General features: G+C 45.2%; 1 protein-coding gene across 1 annotated transcript in view; it reads left to right on the plus strand.

Annotated features, from left to right (window-relative positions):
* Positions 1 to 20,650, plus strand: part of LOC126457883 (synaptogyrin) — a 73,288-nt gene that overhangs the window by 33,824 nt on the left and 18,814 nt on the right. Inside the window, exon 3 of the mRNA XM_050094552.1 lies at positions 5,189 to 5,328. Within this exon, the coding sequence (XP_049950509.1) occupies positions 5,189 to 5,328 (140 nt within the window). The remainder of the gene's footprint in view (positions 1 to 5,188; positions 5,329 to 20,650) is intronic.

Below are 20,650 nucleotides of genomic sequence, written 5' to 3' on the forward strand. Positions count from 1 at the left end.
GTTGAGCCCGACTGACCATATTGCCTCTACACACTATACCTCGGAGCGGTATGACTTCACCCCTTTGGACGATATCCCAGCTCATGGTGGGGTCATGTTGCTCGTTCGGGACGATGTCTATTACCATCCCATCCCATTGACCACCCCACTCCAAGCAATAGCTGTCCGTATTACTCTTCCTGCTTTTACTTTTTCAGTTTGTACCATCTACACTCCATCGTCATCCACTGTTAGTCGGGCTGACATGATGCACCTAATTGTTCAGCTTCCCCCGCCGTTTTTATTGTTTGGCGACTTCAATGCCCATCATCCCCTTTGGGGCTCTCCTGCATGCCTGTCAAAGAGGCTCACTCTTGGCGGATGTCTTCAACCATCTCAATCTTGTCTGCCTCAATACTGGCGCCCCGACTTTCCTCTCGGACTCTACTCATACCTACTCCCACTTGGACCTCTCGATCTGTTCTACCACTCTTGCCTGTCGGTTAGAGTGGTATGTCCTTTCTGGCACCTATTTGAGCGAGCACTTCCCCTGTGTCTTTCGTCTCCTGCACCACACCCCATCCCCACGTCCTTCGAGCTGGAACATACCGAAAGCTGACTGTGGACTTTACTCCTCCCTGGCGACCTTTCCGGACCATGATTTTCTTAGTTGTGACAGTCAGGTCAAATACCTCAAGGCTGTTATCATCAATGCTGCTGAACGTTCCATTCCTCGCACTACCTCTTCTTCACGTCGCGTTTCCGTCCCCTGGTGGAACGAGGCTTATAGAGACGCTATCCGTGCTCGACGACGTGCTTTACGCACCTTTTGCCGCCATCATACATTGGCGAATTGTATTGAATACAAACGACTCCGAGCGCAATGCCGTAGAGTTATCAAAGACAGCAAAAAAGCTTGTTGGGCCTCTTTCACCAGCTCCTTTAACAGTTTTACTCCCTCTTCTGTCGTATGGGGTGGCCTGCGCCGGCTGTTGGGCATTAAGGCCCATTCCTCGGTACCTGGCCTGACCTCAGGTAATGAGGTCCTCGTTGATCCTATGGCTGTCTCCAACGCCTTCGGCCGGTTTTTCGCGGAGGTTTTAAGCTCCGCCCATTACCACCCTGCCTTCGTTCCCAGAAAGAGGAAGAAGGGGCTCGGCGACCTTCCTTCCACTTGCTGAATCTGGAAACTTATAATGCCCCCTTTACTATGTGGGAACTCGAACATGCGCTTGCACTGTCTCGGTCCTCTGCTCCGGGGCCAGATGCCATTCACGTTCAGATGCTGGCACACCTTTCTCCGGCGGGCAAAAGCTTCCTTCTTTGTACCTACAATCGCGTCTGGACCGAAGTTTCAGGTCCCCATGCGTTGGTGTGACGCCGTCGTTGTTCCTATACCCAAACCCGGGAAGGATAGACACCTTCCTTCTAGTTACCGCCCCATTTCTCTTACAAGCTGTGTCTGTAAGGTGATGGAGCGCATGGTTTATGCTCGGTTAGTTTGGATTCTTGAATCTCGACGGCTACTTACCAATGTCCAATGCGGCTTTCTTCACCACCGCTCCGCTGTTGACCACCTTGTGACCTTGTCGGCATTCATCATGAACAACTTTTTGCGAAGGCGCCAAACGGTAGCCGTGTTCTTCGATTTGGAGAAGGCTTATGATACCTGTTGGAGAGGAGGTATCCTCTGCACTATGCACAGGTGGGGCCTACGCGGTCGCCTGCCCCTTTTTATTGATTCCTTTTTAATGGATCGAAAGTTTAGGGTACGTGTGGGTTCTGTATTGTCCGATGTCTTCCTCCAGGAGAACGGAGTGCCTCAGGGCTCCGTCTTGAGCATAGCCCTTTTTGCCATCACGATCAATCCAATTATGGATTGCATTCCACCTACTGTCTCAGGCTCTCTCTTTGTCGATGACTTCGCGATCTACTGCAGTGCCCAGAGAACATGCCTCCTGGAGTGCTGCCTTCAGCGTTGTCTAGACAGCCTATACTCGCGGAGCGTGGCAAATGGCTTCCGGTTCTCTGAAGAGAAGACGGTTTGTATCAACTTTTGGCGATATAAAACGTTCCTTCCGCCATCCTTACATCTCGGTCCCGTTGTTCTCCCATTCGTGGAAACAACTAAGTTTCTAGGGCTCACGTTGGACAGGAAACTGTGTTGGTCTCCGCATGTCTCTTATTTGGCGGCCCGTTGTACACGTTCCCTTAATGTCCTCAGAGTTTTTAGTGGTTCATCTTGGGGAGCGGATCGCACTGTCCTGCTTCGCTTGTATCGGTCCGTAGTCCGATCGAAGCTGGATTATGGGAGCTTCGTCTACTCGTCTGCTCGGCCATCCCTCTTACGCCGTCTCTACTCCATCCACCATCGGGGGTTACGTATTGCGACTGGAGCCTTCTACACTAGTCCCGTCGAGAGTCTTTATGCTGAAGCTGCCGAATTACCATTGACCTACCGGCGCGCGTACTGCTGTGTCGGTATGCCTGCCGGCTGTTGTCTATGCCCGACCACCCTTCTTACCAGTCCTTTTTCGCCAATTCTCTCGACAGTCAGTACGGGTTGTATGTGTCTGCCCTGCTGCCCCCCGGAGTCCGCTTCCGTCGCCTGCTTCGACAATTGGATTTTGCCTTCCCTACCACCTCCAGAGAGGGTGAGAGCCAGACACCACCTTGGCTCCAGGCTCCTGTTCATATTTATCTCGACCTCTGCTCACTCCCGAAGGAGGGTACTCCGGCTGCAGTGTACTGCTCACGGTTTGTCGAACTTCGTGCTCGACTTGCCGGTCACACCTTTATTTACACCGATGGCTCCAAAACTGACGATGGTGTCGGCTGTGCCTTTGTCGTCGGGGCCGCCACCTTTAAATACCGGCTCCTCGACCAATGTTCGAGCTTTACGGCCGAGCTTTTTGCTCTCCATCAGGCCGTTCAGTATGCCCGCCGCCACCGCCATTCATCGTATGTACTCTGCTCTGACTCACTCAGTGCTCTTCAGAGCCTTGGAGCTCCCTATCCGGTCCATCCCTTGATTCAACGGATACAGCAGTCCCTCGATTCTTTCGCTGATAATGGTTCTCCTGTCAGCTTTCTGTGGGTTCCCGGACATGTAGGAGTGCCTGGGAATGAGGCTGCGGATGCTGCAGCCAAGGCTGCAGTCCTCCTGCCTCGGCCAGCCTCCCATTGTGTCCTGTCATCTGACGTTCGTGGGGATGTTTGTAAGAGGCTTGTGTCGTTATGGTGGGATGCTTGGTCATCCCTCCAAGGAAACAAGCTCCGGGCAGTAAAACCGCTCCCAACTGCTTGGACAACCTCCTCCCGACCATCTCGGCGAGAGGAGGTCTTTCTGACCAAGTTGCGGATTGGGCATTGCCGGTTTAGCCACCGCTACCTGCTCTCCGGTGACCCAGCCCCGCAGTGCCCTTGTGGTCAGGCATTAACAGTGCGCCATGTTTTATTGTCGTGTCCCCGCTTTAGTCAATCTCGTGTTGTCCTGTCCCTGCCATCTACTTTACCGGATATTTTAGCTGATGACACTCGAGCAGCTGCTCGTGTTCTGCGTTTTATAACTTTGATTGGCTTGTCCAAAGACATCTAACCTTTTTACTTATTTTATCTGCATCTTTGTCAGGTCTTTCTGGTGTCCCCCCTCCCCTTGAGTTTTACTAGATTCCATGTGCTCTAACAGTGACTGGGCGCTAATGACCTCAGTAGTTGAGTGCCCTTAAACCCCACAAAAAAAAAAAAAAAGACAAAGAATGTGTCATTTGCTTTGTTTTGTGTTCTTCTGTCAGCATTTTTGGCACCCATCTTGCATACTTTATTATTGTGAAAGTTTATTAGTGACACTGTGATAAACTATGGATCTGGAAACTTACGGAAATTTCCAATGCAGCTCGCCAGTAGTAAGGTGCCTGTTTTAGCGAATTACCTCCTCAAATCTTTGGGTTAACTCTTCATTTGTGACAATAGGCCATCCAGATTGTTCATCATCATAGACATTTGCCCTTCCTTGTTTAAACAGCCTATACCATTTTCGCATATTTCTGTCGTTCTTTACATCTGCACCATGAAGTTAAACATACTGCTGTTGAATTTCAGCAGGACGAACTTGTTTCACATTGAAGAACCGAATAAACAAGTGCACTTCAGTCAGTGTGAGTAATGATTAACGTGGTGACAAACGAAGCAGTATAACCATACAACCAACGACAGAGACATAAAATGTATTGGTGGCGTCATGAGAGACGGGCCAAGAGTGGCTGACCATGAACAAATGTCACACGACAGGATGCATGGGCACAATGTACTAATGGTTCTTACTTTAAAAATGACCCTCGTAATTATACAGAATAGACTATCATGGAGAGCTGCATGGTACATGTCATCTCTCTGAGAATGGTAACAAGAATTTGAATTTACTTAATGGATCGTGTTATAAACTTACGGTACACATTTTACCAAAGTGCATTTGTGATTAACTATTAGATTGGTCCACATCAAGACTGGAACTGTCAGGAAACACTGCTTCCTATATTGAAAGCTAAGGCAATCTGCACAGCTTGTTATATGCTACTACCTTGTGAAATTTAATTTTGAAAAAATAATTTTTTACCTTGCTGGTTTGATATTGCTAGCAAGTGCTAGTTTTGTAAAAGTTCCTAAGAGTAGAGAAAGAAGCAACATGATTTTTTTTTAAAGTTGCACTATCATGTCAACATTTCTTCTCAGGATACTATTGAAGTTTTCTGCATTTGACAAAATAAAAATACAAATAGAAAAGGATCTGTGAAAAAATGACTGACTGGTAGGATACAGTTGAACATGTTAGTTAAGTTTTGTGATAGTTTCCTACTTTCTTAATTACTTCTTATACTTACTGTGACTAAATTTCATTACTATACAGATTATGTAAGTTGTCACTAAATTGTAACTGTAAAATGAATTTGTTCTGTTAGACTAAGAACAGTTCGTATCTATCAAAACCATAATTTAACAGCTTGTTGTTTTATTATGTGTGTCACACTAAAGATGCTGACATAAGAAACCAAAGTGCTAGTTGGCCCCCTTTCTTTTCTTTAAACTTGTTTTCTCTTTGTGAAGTTGAATCTGTTTCCTTGTTATAACAACACCAAATTCTTGTGAACTGTGGATCAATATAGATAAAATGTATTGTGGCATAGTCAGTGCATGATTGAATTTGTTTCAGGTTTATGGACATTTTTGTATTTTGTCGGCTTCTGTTACTTAACAAATCAGTGGAGCCAGTCAAGCACGCCGCAAGGAGGAATTGGAGTCAATGACGTTCAAGCTGCCATTGCCTTCTCTTTCTTTTCTATTTTTACTTGGGTATGTTATCCACAAAATTTTGAAATTTGTTGTATATTATTTACAAAATCACAAAAATTGATTTAGTAGATCGTGTGAGTTACTGACATACTCTTATTAGTACTTCAGGAATATTTCATTAGAAAACAATCCAAATTACATTAATTGGAAATAATGATTTGGAGATTTCTTCTCAAGAGATTCCTGCAATGATTTTGCGCACAAGTATCTTTACAGTTTGTGGACCACTAGCTATGCACCTGTACGGATTAAATTCTAAAAATTGTTTAATGCACAGTAGAAAATGCTTTCCTACAAAATAATCGTAAATTGTAAATTTCACATTTTCATAAGGAGGAAATTTCTTTGAGTCAAACAATGGAAAATCCTGAATGGAATGTAATAATATTGTGTTAAGGAAAGTTGCTACTCACTATATAGCAGAGATACTGGGTCGCAGATAGGCACAACAAAAAGATTGTCGCAGATATAGCTTTCGACCCCCCCACCCCCCCCCCCCCCACCCACCCCCACACACACACGCAACTCACATTCAACTGTAGTTGTGTGTGCATGTATGTAACCATAACTTTCAGTGGTTGAAGCTGTAGTTTCTCTTGGTAATGGAAATTATCATATGGTGTCTGTGGCCGGGAGTTCCCAGGTGGGAAGTTTGGGCACCAAGTGCAAGTCGTACTGAGTGCGGCGCCACATTGTGTGACGTCCACACCGACAATGGGGATGAAATGATAATGACAGCACAACACCCAGTCCCTTAGGGGAGAAAATCTCCCACCCCAGCCGGGAATTGAACCCAGGCTCCCGTGAATGGCAATTCAACGCGCAAACCATTCAGCTATTGTGCCGGACTATAGTTTCTGTTAATTCACCCAGAGTGGAATGATTGGAATGATACGTACAGTGCAGAACACTAATGTATCTACTGTATTTGACAATCATTATACCTCATCAGGACATGGGTACCAATAGCTGTGAGTAATGTTTCACATATGTGATTGTCATATTGATTTCTGCTACAGACCAAAGCTAAAATTACTTTTTAAACAAATAGTAAGAAAAAGTGACTCAGGAGTACAGTAAAAACTGTTGAACAGTCTGGCCCACAAACTACAGGTGATTTCAGTTTTTTCTGTATAAAATGGACAACTTTTATTCCATAATTGGAATAGTTGCTAGGATCGTAAAAAGGAATGCTACAGAAAACCAGAAATTTAATGTAAAAGTGAATTATAATTGATATTTATTGTATCTAATGCAGGAAATGGGGAACATTGCATTAAACACACACACAAGAATGTATGTGTATCTCCTTGTACTTGTAGGGTTAATGCTTGTACGTATTTCTCAAAAATTGCTTCAGTTACTGCCATTAAAGTTGAAAAATGTTGTGTTTGTGTTTGAATTTTTTGTAGAATGTAATAAATTCATTGAAAAAATTAATTGATAACAAGATGAAATACTTTCTTATAATATTTCTCAAGGGAAAACACACTAAACAAGAAGATTACATATTGGATAACCACAGCGACTGCATAGAAGCGATGGAAAAAACAGATGCCTATAAATATCTAGGATACAGACAAAAAAAATAGGAATAGATGATAGAAATATTAAGGAAGAGCTAAAAGAAAAATATAGACAAAGACTAACAAAAATACTGAAAACAGAATTGACAGCAAGAAACAAGACAAAAGCTATAAATACCTATGCCATACCAATATTGACCTACTCATTTGGAGTAGTGAAATGGAGTAACACAGACCTAGAAGCACTCAATACACTTACACGATCACAATGCCACAAATATAGAATACATCACATACATTCAGCAACAGAAAGATTCACATTAAGCAGAAAGGAAGGAGGAAGGGGATTTATCGACATAAAAAACCTACATTATGGACAGGTGGACAATTTAAGGAAATTCTCTCTAGAACGAGCAGAAACTAGCAAAATACACAAAGCAATCACCCACATAAATACATCGGCTACACCACTACAATTTCATAACCACCTCTACAACCCTTTAGATCACATAACATCAACAGATACAAAGAAAGTAAATTGGAAAAAGAAAACACTACATGGCAAGCACCCGTATCATCTAACACAGCCACACATCGATCAAGACGCATCCAACACATGGCTAAGAAGAGGCAATATATACAGTGAGACAGAAGGATTCATGATTGCAATACAGGATCAAACAATAAACGCCAGATATTACAGCAAGCATATTATTAAAGATCCCAATACCACAACAGATAAATGCAGACTTTGCAAACAACAAATAGAAACAGTAGATCACATCACAAGCGGATGTACAATACTAGCAAATACAGAATACCCCAGAAGACATGACAACGTCGCAAAAATAATACATCAACAGCTTGCCTTACAACATAAACTTTTAAAACAACACGTTCCTACATACAAGTATACACCACAAAATGTACTGGAGAATGATGAATACAAATTATACTGGAACAGAACCATTATAACAGATAAAACAACGCCACATAACAAACCTGACATCATACTCACCAATAAAAAGAAGAAATTAACACAACTAATTGAAATATCCATACCCAATACAGCAAATATACAGAAGAAAACAGGAGAAAAAATTGAAAAATACATCCAACTGGCTGAGGAAGTCAAGGACATGTGGCATCAGGATAAAGTTGACATTATACCAATTATACTTTCAACTACAGGAGTCATACCACGCAATATCCACCAGTACATCAATGTAATACAGCTACATCCAAACTTATATATACAACTTCAGAAATCCGTAATTATTGATACATGTTCAATTACCCGAAAGTTCCTAAACGCAATGTAACATATACCGTACAGTTAAAAGGAAGTGACGCTTGATCAAGGTCCGCGTCACTTTCATTCCGAACCAGACCTAAGGTCTGAGAAAGGAAAGATAATAATAATAATAATAATAATAATAATAATAATAATAATAATAATGCCCGGGAAAAGAATAGGCCTCCGGTATGTTCTGCCAGTCGTAAAAGGCGACGAAAAGAACAAACCACTAATAGGGCTAACCCCCCTTTTAGTGTGATTAGTTGGTTCAGGACAGAACTAATGAAGCCTCGGACAAGCGCTGTTATGGTCGGGGACGACGCTTGAACCCTATGCCCGCCCACAATGGTAATGACACTGCTAGCCAACTGGAAAATGATTTAAATCCAAATAGAGGTGTTTTGCAGGATATTCTTCCTGCAACCACCCTAGAAGGAAAACAAAGACAGAGGATGAGATGGTCAGATGAAGTTAATCGACACCTCATGTTCTGTTATTACCAAGCAACAAACCTAGGAACCAACACAACTGGATACAGATCACAAGTATACACAACATTTATTACCAGATACCCAGAATTAAAATTTTTAACAGAACAACGTCTAGCTGATCAGATCCGTGTAATAATAAAAAATAACAGGATACCCCAGTCAGAATTAGATAACATCAAACAACAAGTACAAAAAATACTGGAACAAAATAATGTGCAATCAGAAGAAGAAGAAAATACAGTAATGGACTCAAACATCCCAGAGCAAACGCCCCCTGCGGGTTCGGGGGTTAGAATAGGCCCGCGGTATTCCTGCCTGTCGTAAGAGGCGACTAAAAGGAGTCTCCAACGTTTCGGCCTTATGTGATGGTCCCCTCTCGGGTTTGACCTCCATCTATCTAAATTCTTCCGAAGAGCGAGCCAATTGGGGAAGGGCACCTTACGTGGTGCACTGTATCCTTCGTGCAATTAGACCTATAGCCGTCTTTCTCGTCGTTGCAATGGTGTCCCGCTCGTTTTCGATCTCTTGGGCGATTACCACGCTGCACTCTGCAGTGTTTCTTTTAACTGTGACGACGACCTTGGCCACTTTTGCACCTAAGATCCAGCACGGTAGCCAGTCCGTTGTGGTGGGGTCGCCATGTACCCTCTTGGTTGTAGCCCCCTGACAACACAGGGATCGCTCTACTGATGCCTGCGCCGTTCACTCCCCACGTATGCCAAGGAGTAGATGCCCATCTCCCTGGGGCATCGGGACTCCCGGCAACGGCCATCCTGCCAGGTGGCCTTTGCTGTGGCTGGGTGGCGCCCGTGGGGAGGGCCCTTGGTCGGAGTAGGTGGCATCAGGGCGGATGACCCGCAATGAAGCGTGGTACATCATCTATCGCTGGTGGGCCTCCACCAGCAGTCTCTAAGCGATCGAGGTCTAACCTCAACGGGAAGAAATTGGATCAGAGATCGTTTCCCTCCCTAGCTACTCCATGGGAGGAACGTCTTGTTAAAGAAGGCAGTGGCGAATATTCACCCCGGTACCTTGTGTGTACGCGGGTTGATGGAGAATCGTTCGTGTCGACCAAGCCCCAGTTTTTTGTGGAGCATTTAGAGGACAAGTTCGGGGAGGTGGAGGGCTTGTCCAAGATGCGCTCTGGCTCTGTGCTCATCAAAACGGCATCCTCTGCCCAGTCACGGAGGTTGCTCAATTGTGACAAGTTGGGGAATGTTTCAGTTACCATCGCGCCGCATAAGAGTCTCAACATGGTCCAGGGTATTATATTCCATAGGGATCTTCTTCTGCAGTCCGACGATGAATTACGCGCCAACCTCGAACGACGAGGTGTTCACTTCGTCCGGCGCGTCCATCGGGGTCCGAGGGATAATCAGGTAGCCACCGGTGCCTTCCTCTTGGCCTTTGAGGGTGATGTCTTATCCGAAAAGGTTAAGGTGATGGTTTACCGTTGTGATGTGAAACCATATATCCCTCCTCCGATGCGGTGTTTTAAATGCTGGAAGTTCGGGCACATGTCATCTCGCTGTACTTCCAGCATCACGTGTCGGGATTGCGGACGTCCTTCGCATCCTGATACTCCATGTGCTCCGCCTCCTGTCTGTGTTAACTGTGGAGAACACCATTCCCCCTGCTCACCGGACTGTCGGATCTTCCAGAAGGAAAGGAGGATAATGGAATATAAGACCCTGGACCGCCTGACCTACACAGAGGCACGGCGGAAATATGAGCGGCTCCATCCTGTGCCCATGACATCCACCTATGCCGCTGCTGCAACAGCGGTCCGATCCTCTCCCGTGTCGTCACGTACTGTTGCCTCTCAGCTATGTCACAATGACCCGGCCCCCTAGGTTGTGGGGGGCACTTCGCCCTCTGTTGCTCCATCTACTCCAGGAGCGACACCACCCCAACCATCGGGGACATTCGTCCCCCCTTCCCAGCCGGAGAAGCGTAGGGCTTCTTCGGCTACTCTAGCCAGGAAGGGGTCCCTTGGGGCCCTCCCTTCCCAGGCTTTGCCCAGTGTCAAAGCGGATACCCGCAAAGCTTTGAAGCAACAACCGGTCGCTGGTCATAGGGCTTCACGGTCGTCGTCCGTCCCTGAGACTGACCCAGTGGGGCCCTCCCGGCCAGACCCTCCCAAGGCACAGCGTGCGAAGCCGTTGAAGAAAAAGGCTCCCAAGCATCCTGACATAGCGGTGGCACCTGTCCCACCGCAACCTTCAACCTCTGCGTCTGAGGACGAGGTGGAGATCCTGGCGTCCGCTGAGGACCTCGATCTCGCCAGTCCCTCCGACGCCATGGAAAGCACTGGCACAGGTGCTCACTTGGAGGCAGCGGGTGACCCAGTGGCGTAATCTGCCTTCCCCGTCCCGTCACGCCTTTCCCAGCAATGGCCAGTACCATCCTCCAGTGGAACTGCAGCGGTTTCTTCCAACATTTAGCTGAGCTCCGCCAACTTATCAGCCGTCATCCTTTCCTTTGCATTGCTCTGCAGGAAACTTGGTTTCCAGCAATGCGAACCCCCGCCCTCCGTGGCTATCGGGGTTATTTTAAGAACCGGGCAACTTACGAAAGGGTGTCTGGTGGCGTCTGCATATATGTCCTGAACTCTCTTCACAGCGAGTTTGTACCTCTACAAACAGCTTTAGAGGCTGTCGCTGTTCGGGTGTGGACGCCACAGGCTATCACCGTCTGCAGTATTTACCTTCCACCTGATGGTACTGTCGCGCAGCATGTCCTGGCTGCTCTGATAGCACAACTGCCGCCACCTTTTTTGCTGCTGGGCGATTTCAATGCCCACAACCCTCTATGGGGTGGGACTGTCTCCGATGATCGTGGTCGGGCCGTGGAGCATGTGTTGGCTCAGCTCGACCTTAGCCTCTTAAACACCGGTGCTCCCACGCATTTCAGTGTGGCCCATGGCTCGTTCTCGGCCATCGATCTCTCTATTTGCAGCCCTGGACTTGTCCCATCCCTCCACTGGAGGGTGCATCCTGACCTGTGTGGTAGTGACCATTTTCCCATCTATTTGTCACTGCCACAGTGTCATTCTTCTGGGCGCTTGCCCCGCTGGGCTTTCCACAGGGCTGACTGGCCAGCTTTTACTTCCGCTGTAACCATTGCGTCTCCCCCACAGGGTGACATTGACGAGGTGGTCCGTGTTTTAACCACGTCCATCGTTTCAGCGGCCGAGGCTACCATCCCCCGTTCCTCTGGCCTCCCTCGGCGGAAGGCTGTCCCCTGGTGGTCGCCGGAGATTGCTGAGGCTATTCGCGACCGTAGGCGGGCTCTCCAGCGTCATAGGCGGCACCCGTCTCTGGAGACCCTCATCGCCTTTAAGAGGCTCCGTGCCTTCGCCCGTCGACTTATTGCACGGCGTAAGCAGGAGTGCTGGGAGAGGTACGTCTCCTCCCTGGGCTCCCGTGTCTCGTCCTCGCACGTGTGGTCCCGTATCCGGCGGATTTATGGCTCCCAGACCCCTGTGGGTGTCCCTGGGCTGTCCTTGGACGGCGCTGTCTGCACGGACGCTGCCGCCATTGCTGAACGGCTAGCCGCGCACTTTGCTCAGAGCTCTGCGACTGCATCCTATCCCCCCGCCTTTCGCTCTCTAAAGGAGCGAGCCGAGCGGACGCCATTCTCATTCCACACGCGTCATTATGAAACATACAATGCTTCTTTCAGCGAGAGGGAACTCCTCGCTGCCCTCGCCGATTGCCCTGATACAGCACCAGGTCCGGACTGCATCCATGCGCAGATGCTGAAGCATCTCTCCAGGGACTGCCAGAGACACATCCTCGCCATCTTTAACCGCATTTGGAACGAGGGCGTGTTCCCGTCGCAATGGCGAGAGGGTCTTATTGTCCCCATCGTGAAGCCCGGTGCGGACCCACTGGCGGTGGACAGCTATCGTCCCATTACCCTCACCAACGTTTTGTGCAAATTGCTCGAACGTATGGTGGGGCGGCGTTTGTGTTGGGTCCTTGAGTCGCGCGGTCTCCTCGCTCCATCCCAGGGTGGCTTCCGTCGGGGCCGGTCTGCAGTGGACAATTTGGTGCGGCTGGAATCTGCTGTCCGTACGGCTTTTGCCCGACGTCAGCACCTTGTTGCTGTATTTTTTGATCTGCGGAAGGCGTATGACACCACATGGAGGCATCACATCCTCGCCACGTTGCATGGGTGGGGTCTTCGTGGTCGGCTCCCGGCTTTTCTTCAAAGCTTTTTATTGCGCCGCTCTTTCCGGGTGCAAGTCGGTGCCACCTCTAGTTCCTCTTATATACAGGAAAATGGGGTCCCGCAGGGCTCGGTGTTGAGCGTCTCGTTATTTCTAGTGGCCATTAATGGTCTGGCTGCAGCAGTGGGGTCGTCGGTGTCTCCTTCTTTGTATGCCGACGACTTCTGCATCTCATTTAGCTCCACGACTACGGGAGTCGCCGAACGCAGGTTGCAAGTCGCCGTTCGCAAGGCAGCATCATGGGCTCAGGCTCATGGTTTTCAGTTCTCTGCTGCCAAGACTCGGGTTATGCACTTCTGCAGGCGTCGGACGGTCCACCCTCATCCTGAACTTTACCTCGACGGCCACCTGCTTGATGTGGTGGACACTTGCCGCTTCTTGGGACTCGTGTTTGATGCCCGGCTCACATGGGTTCCTCATGTTACTCAGCTGAAGCAAAAATGCTGGCGGCACCTCAACGCCCTCCGCTGCCTTAGCCACACGTCTTGGGGTGCAGATCGCTGCACGCTACTGCAATTGTACAGAGCCCTTGTGCAGTCCCGGCTTGATTATGGGAGCCTGGCCTATGGGTCTGCGTCACCCACAGTGTTGAAGTTGTTAGACCCAATACACCACTGTGGGGTCCGGCTTGCAACTGGCGCTTTTCGTACGAGCCCCGTGGATAGTTTACTGGTGGAGGCCGGGGTTCCCCCGCTGCGGTTTCGCCGCCATCGACTGCTCGCCGACTATGCTGTCCACGTGCATTGCTCGCCAGGCCATCCCAATCGTCGCCTGCTTTTCCCTGCCATGGTCCTCCATCTGCCCGAACGGCGACCTAGGTCTGGGCTTTCCGTAGCTGTCCGTGTCCAGTCCCTGCTGTCAGAACTGGGGTCATTCCCTCTTCTGCCTCCCTTCCGGGTCCATACACCTACGCCTCCCTGGTGTTTGTCCCGGCCGTCTGTCCGTCTGGATTTGGCACAGGGCCCTAAGGACTCGGTTCCGCCTGTGGCCCTCCGTCGCCGTTTTCTTGCGCTCCTCGAATCATTTCCGGGCTGTGAGCCTGTCTACACTGATGGTTCCCTGGTTGATGGTCGCACTGCCTACGCCTTTGCTCACTCTGACCATATTGAGCAACGCTCCTTGCCGGCTGGCTGCAGTATTTTTACTGCAGAGCTGGTGGCCATCTTGCGCGCTCTTGAGCACATGCGTTTCTGCTCAGGTAGGTCCGTTGTCATCTGCAGTGACTCCCTGAGCAGCCTTCAGGCCATCGACCGCTGCTATCCCTCCTCTCCTCTGGTGTCCTCCATTCAGGAGGCTGTTTCCGCCATTGCCCGTTCTGGTGGTTCAGTGGTCCTGGTTTGGACGCCCGGTCATGTTGGCATCCCAGGGAACGAACGTGTAGACAGGCTGGCCAAAGGGGCGATAGACGCCCCAGCTTTGGAGATCGGCCTTACGGCTCGCGACCAGCAGCTGGTGTTGCGCCGTAAGGTACTTGGGATGTGGGCTGCTGAGTGGCGTGGCATGACAGCCCCGAATAAACTGCGGGCTGTCAAGGAGACGACCGATGTGTGGCGTTCCTCCCTGCGGGCTTCTCGCAGGGACTCGGTAGTCCTGTGTCGGCTGCGCATCGGCCATACGTACCTGACGCACGGCCATCTCTTGCGTCGGGAGGATCCCCCCTTGTGTCAGTGTGGGTCCCGGCTGACGGTCGGCCACATTTTGCTGGAGTGTCCTCGACTGCGCACACTCCGGCAATCTTTTAATCTCTCGGGCACTTTGGCTTTGGTTTTATCTGACGATGCCTCCATGGCTGCTGACGTTTTAAATTTTATCCGTGGTAGTCCTTTTTATGGTTCGATTTAGGGAGGTCCTGCGCCTTTCCCTTTCTGTGTCTTTTGTCCTCGTGTCTGTTGCTGTTCTGGTAGGCCGTGAGATGGTTGACTCTTTCCCTTTTTTGATCTCGTGGTCAGTCAACCAGTCTCCGGCCCTCTTCCTTTCTTCTGTTTCTTTCTGTCTGGTGTTCCTCTGTTCTGTTCTTGTCTGTAGTGTTCGTTGCTGCATTTGTGTTCTTTTAGCGCCTGGGGGGACGTCTCCTCCCCCTTTGGTTTTTATCTGATTCGTAGATTTTCGGCTCGCCTGATTTTGGAATGGGGGACTGATGACCTTCGCTGTTTAGTCCCCCTTAAACATCCAACAACCACCACCACCACCAGAGCAAACAAACAAAGAACAACACGCACCAATTAAACAATCAGAGGAAAACGAAATCGTAAGGCAGCCACCAGAACAAGCACAAATAGAACACAAAGTGACACAGATATTAGATATAGAAGAAAAATTTCAGCTAACATATATAGAATACAAAGACACAAATACAGACATTAGACCATTCTTACATAGACCACCAAATAACCCACAAGTCGAAACAACAATAAAAACTATCAACACAATCATACACAACAAAATAAATGAAAACACAACTATGGAAGAGTTACAACTACTGGTATATATAGGAGCACTCACTACACTAAATATACACACTAGGCAGAGATCAGAACGAACCAACACACAGAAGAAACCCACAAAACCAGCATGGCAACACAGGCTACAGATCAAAATAGAAAAACTGAGAAAAGACATCGGACAGCTAACACAATTTATAAGAAATGAAATCTCGGAAAAAAAACGAAAAAGGTTAGGTAAAATCTCACAACAAGAAGCGACAGAGCAATTAGACGAAAAGAAGCAGAAATTACAAGCATTCGCCAAACGACTCAGAAGGTACAAAAAAAATTAAAATAGAAGGAAACAAAACCAAACATTCAACGCAAACCAAAAGAAATTTTACCAGACAATAGATAACACACACATTGAAATAAACAATCCACCAAACATAACAGACATGGAACACATCTGGAGCAACATATGGTCAAACCCGGTACAACATAACAGCCATGCACGGTGGATACAAGCAGAAACAGACACATACAAGATGATACCACAAATGCCTGAAGTGAAGTGACAATTTTGCAACATGAAGTCATCCAAGCAATTAATTCTACTCACAATTGGAAAGCCCCTGGAAATGATAAAATAGCAAATTTCTGGTTAAAGAAGTTCACCGCAACACATTCACATCTAACTAAATTATTTAACAGTTACATTGCAGACCCATACACATTCCCTGATACACTTACACGTGGAATAACTTATCTGAAACCTAAAGATCAAGCAGACACAGCGAACCCAGCTAAATATCGCCCCATAACATGCCTAACAACAATATACAAAATATTAACTTCAGTCATTAAACAGAAACTAGTGACACATACAACACAGAACAAAATTATAAATGAAGAACAAAAAGGCTGTTGCAAAGGAGCACGAGGATGTAAAGAGCAACTGATAATAGATGCAGAGGTGACATATCAAGCTAAAACTAAACAAAGGTCGCTACACTACGCATACATCGATTACCAAAAAGCTTTTGATAGTGTACCCCACTCATGGTTACTACAAATATTGGAAATATATAAAGTAGATCCTAAATTGACACAGTTCCTAAACATAGTAATGAAAAATTGGAAAACCACACTTAATATCCAAACAAATTCAAATAATACCACATCACAGCCAATACAGATTAAGCGTGGAATATACCAAGGAGACTCATTAAGTCCTTTCTGGTTCTGCCTTGCTCTGAACCCACTATCCAACATGCTAAATAATACAAATTATGGATACAATATTACTGGAACATACCCAAACAAAATCACACATTTGCTATACATGGATGATCTACAACTACTGACAGCAACAAATCAACAACTCAACCAATTACTAAAGATAACAGGAGGATTCAGCAATGATATAAGTATGGCTTTTGGAACAGACAAATGTAAGAAAAATAGCATAGTCAAGGGAAAACATACTAAACAAGAAGATTACATATTGGATAACCACAGCGACTGCATAGAAGCGATGGAAAAAACAGATGCCTATAAATATCTAGGATACAGACAAAAAATAGGAATAGATAATACAAATATCAAAGAAGAACTAAAAGAAAAATATAGACAAAGACTAACAAAAATACTGAAAACAGAATTGACAGCAAGAAACAAGACAAAAGCTATAAATACCTATGCCATACCAATATTGACCTACTCATTTGGAGTAGTGAAATGGAGTAACACAGACCTAGAAGCACTCAATACACTTACACGATCACAATGCCACAAATATAGAATACATCACATACATTCAGCAACAGAAAGATTCACATTAAGCAGAAAGGAAGGAGGAAGGGGATTCATCGACATAAAAAACCTAAATTATGGACAGGTAGACAATTTAAGAAAATTCTTTCTAGAATGAGCAAAAACTAGCAAAATACACAAAGCAATCACTCATATAAATACATCGGCTACACCACTGCAATTTCATAACCACTTCTACAACCCTTTAGATCACATAACATCAACAGACATGAAGAAAGTAAATTGGAAAAAGAAAACACTACATGGCAAGCACCCGTATCATCTAACACAGCCACACATCGATCAAGACGCATCCAACACATGGCTAAGAAAAGGCAATATATATAGTGAGACAGAAGGATTCATGATTGCAATACAGGATCAAACAATAAACACCAGGTATTACAGCAAGCATATTATTAAAGATCCCAATACCACAACGGATAAATGCAGACTTTGTAAACAACAAATAGAAACAGTAGATCACATCACAAGCGGATGTACAATACTAGCAAATACAGAATACCCCAGAAGACATGACAACGTCGCAAAAATAAGACATCAACAGCTTGCCTTACAACATAAACTTATAAAACAACACGTTCCTACATACAAGTATACACCACAAAATGTACTGGAGAATGATGAATACAAATTATACTGGAACAGAACCATTATAACAGATAAAACAACGCCACATAACAAACCTGACATCATACTCACCAATAAAAAGAAGAAATTAACACAACTAATCGAAATATCCATACCCAATACAACAAATATACAAAAGAAAACAGGAGAAAAAATTGAAAAATACATCCAACTGGCTGAGGAAGTCAAAGACATGTGGCATCAGGATAAAGTCGACATTATCCCAATTATACTATCAACTACAGGAGTCATACCTCACAATATCCACCAGTACATCAATGCAATACAGCTACATCCAAACATATACATACAGCTACAAAAATCTGTAATTATTGATACATGTTCAATTACCCGAAAGTTCCTAAATGCAATATAACATATACCATACAGTTACAAGGAAGTCACGCTTGACCGAGGTCCGCGTCACGTTCCATTTTTAACCAGACTTAAGTCTGAGAAAAAAAAGTCAATAATAATAATAATAATAATAATAAATCCCGTGGAGGCCCGGGAAAAGAATAGGCCTCCGGTATGTTCTGCCTGTCGTAAAAGGCGACGAAAAGAACAAACCACTAATAGGGCTAACCCCCCCCCCCCTTTAGTGTGATTAGTTGGTTCAGGACAGAACTAAAGAAGCCTCGGACAAGCGCCGTCATGGTCGGGGACGACGCTTGAACCCTATGCCCGCCCACAATGGTAACGACACTGCTAGCCAACTGGTAAATGATTCAAATCCAAATAGAGGTGTTTTGCAGGATATGCTTCCTGTAACCACCCTAGAAGGAAAACAGAGGATGAGATGGTCAGATGAAGTTAATCGACACCTCATGTTCTGTTATTACCAAGCAACAAACCTAGGAACCAACACAACTGGATACAGATCACAAGTATACACAACATTTATTACCAGATACCCAGAATTAAAATTTTTAACAGAACAATGACTAGCTGATCAGATCCGTGTAATAATCAAAAATAACAGGATACCCCAGTCAGAATTAGAAAACATCAAACAACAAGTACAAAAAATATTGGAACAAAATAATGTGCAATCAGAAGCAGAAGAAAATACAGTAATGGACTCGAACATCCCAGAGCAAACAAACAAAGAACAACACGCATCAATTAAACAGTCGGAGGAAAACGAAATCTTAAGACAGCCACCAGAACAAGCACAAATAGAACGCGAAGTGACACATGTGTTACATATAGAAGAAAAATTTCAGCTGACATGTATAGAATACAAAGACACAAATACAGACATTAGAGCATTCTTGCATAGACCGCCAAATAACCCACAAGTCGAAACAACAATAAAAACTACCAACACAATCATACACAACTATGGAAGAGTTAAAACTACTGGTTTATATAGGAGCACTCACTACACTAAATATACACACTAGGCAGAGATCAGAACCAACCAATACACAGAAGAAACCCACAAAACCAGCATGGCAACACAGGCTACAGATCAGAATAGAAAAACTGAGAAAAGACATCGGACAGCTAACACAATTTATAAGAAATGAAATGTCAGAAAAAAAACGAAAAAGGTTAGGTAAAATCTCACAACAAGAAGCAATAGAGCAATTAGATGAAAAGAAGCAGAAATTACAAGCATTGGCCCTAAGGCAAGTCTTTCCGCTCCCGGGATTGGAATGACTCCTTACCCTCTCCCTTAAAACCCACTTCCTTTCGTCTCTCCCTCTCCTTCCCTCTTTCCTGACGAAGCAACCGTTCGTTGCGAAAGCTAGAATTTCGTGTGTATGTTTGTGTTTGTTTGTGTGTCTATCGACCTACCAGCGCTTTTGTTTGGTAAGTCAAATCATCTTTGTTTTTAGATATAAATTATTTAACAGTTACATTGAAGACCAATACACATTCCCTGATACACTTACACATGGAATAACTTATCTGAAACCTAAAGATCAAGCAGCTAAATTTCGCTCCATAACTTGCCTACCAACAATATACAAAATATTATCTTCAGTCATTACACAGAAATTAATGACACAACACAGAACAAAATTATAAATGAAAAACAAAAAGGCTGTTGCAAAGGAGAATGAGGATGTAAAGAGCAACTGATAATAGATGCAGAGGTGACATATCGAGCTAAAACCAAACAGAGGTCGCTGCACTACGCATACATTGATTACCAAAAAGCTTTTGATAGTGTACCCCACTCATGGTTACTGCAAATATTGGAAATATACAAAGTAGATCCTAAATTAATACAGTTCCTAAACATAGTAATGAAAAACTGGAAAACCACACTTAATATCCAAACAAATTCAGATAATATCACATCACAGCCAATACAGATTAAGTGTGGAATATACCAAGGAGACTCATTAAGTCCTTTCTGGTTCTGCCTTGCTCTGAACCCACTATCCAACATGCTAAATAATACAAATTATGGATACAATATTACTGGAACATACCCACACAAAATCACACATTTGCTATACATGGATGATCTAAAACTACTGGCAGCAACAAATCAACAACTCAACCAATTACTAAAGATAACAGAAGGATTCAGCAATGATATAAATATGGATTTTGGAACAGACAAATGTAAGAAAAATAGCGTAGTCAAGGGAAAACACACTAAACAAGAAGATTACATATTGAATAACCACAGTGACTCCATAGAAGCGATGGAAAAAACATGCCTATAAATATCTAGGATACAGACAAAAAATAGGAATAGATAATACAAATATTAAAGAAGAACTAAAAGAAAAATATAGACAAAGACTAACAAAAATACTGAAAACAGAATTGACAGCAAGAAACAAGACAAAAGCTATAAATACTTATGCTATACCAATATTGACCTACTCATTTGGAGTAGTGAAATGGAGTAACACAGACCT

The sequence above is a fragment of the Schistocerca serialis genome, chromosome 2 (assembly GCF_023864345.2).
Source record: "Schistocerca serialis cubense isolate TAMUIC-IGC-003099 chromosome 2, iqSchSeri2.2, whole genome shotgun sequence".
Lineage (NCBI taxonomy): Eukaryota > Metazoa > Arthropoda > Insecta > Orthoptera > Acrididae > Schistocerca > Schistocerca serialis.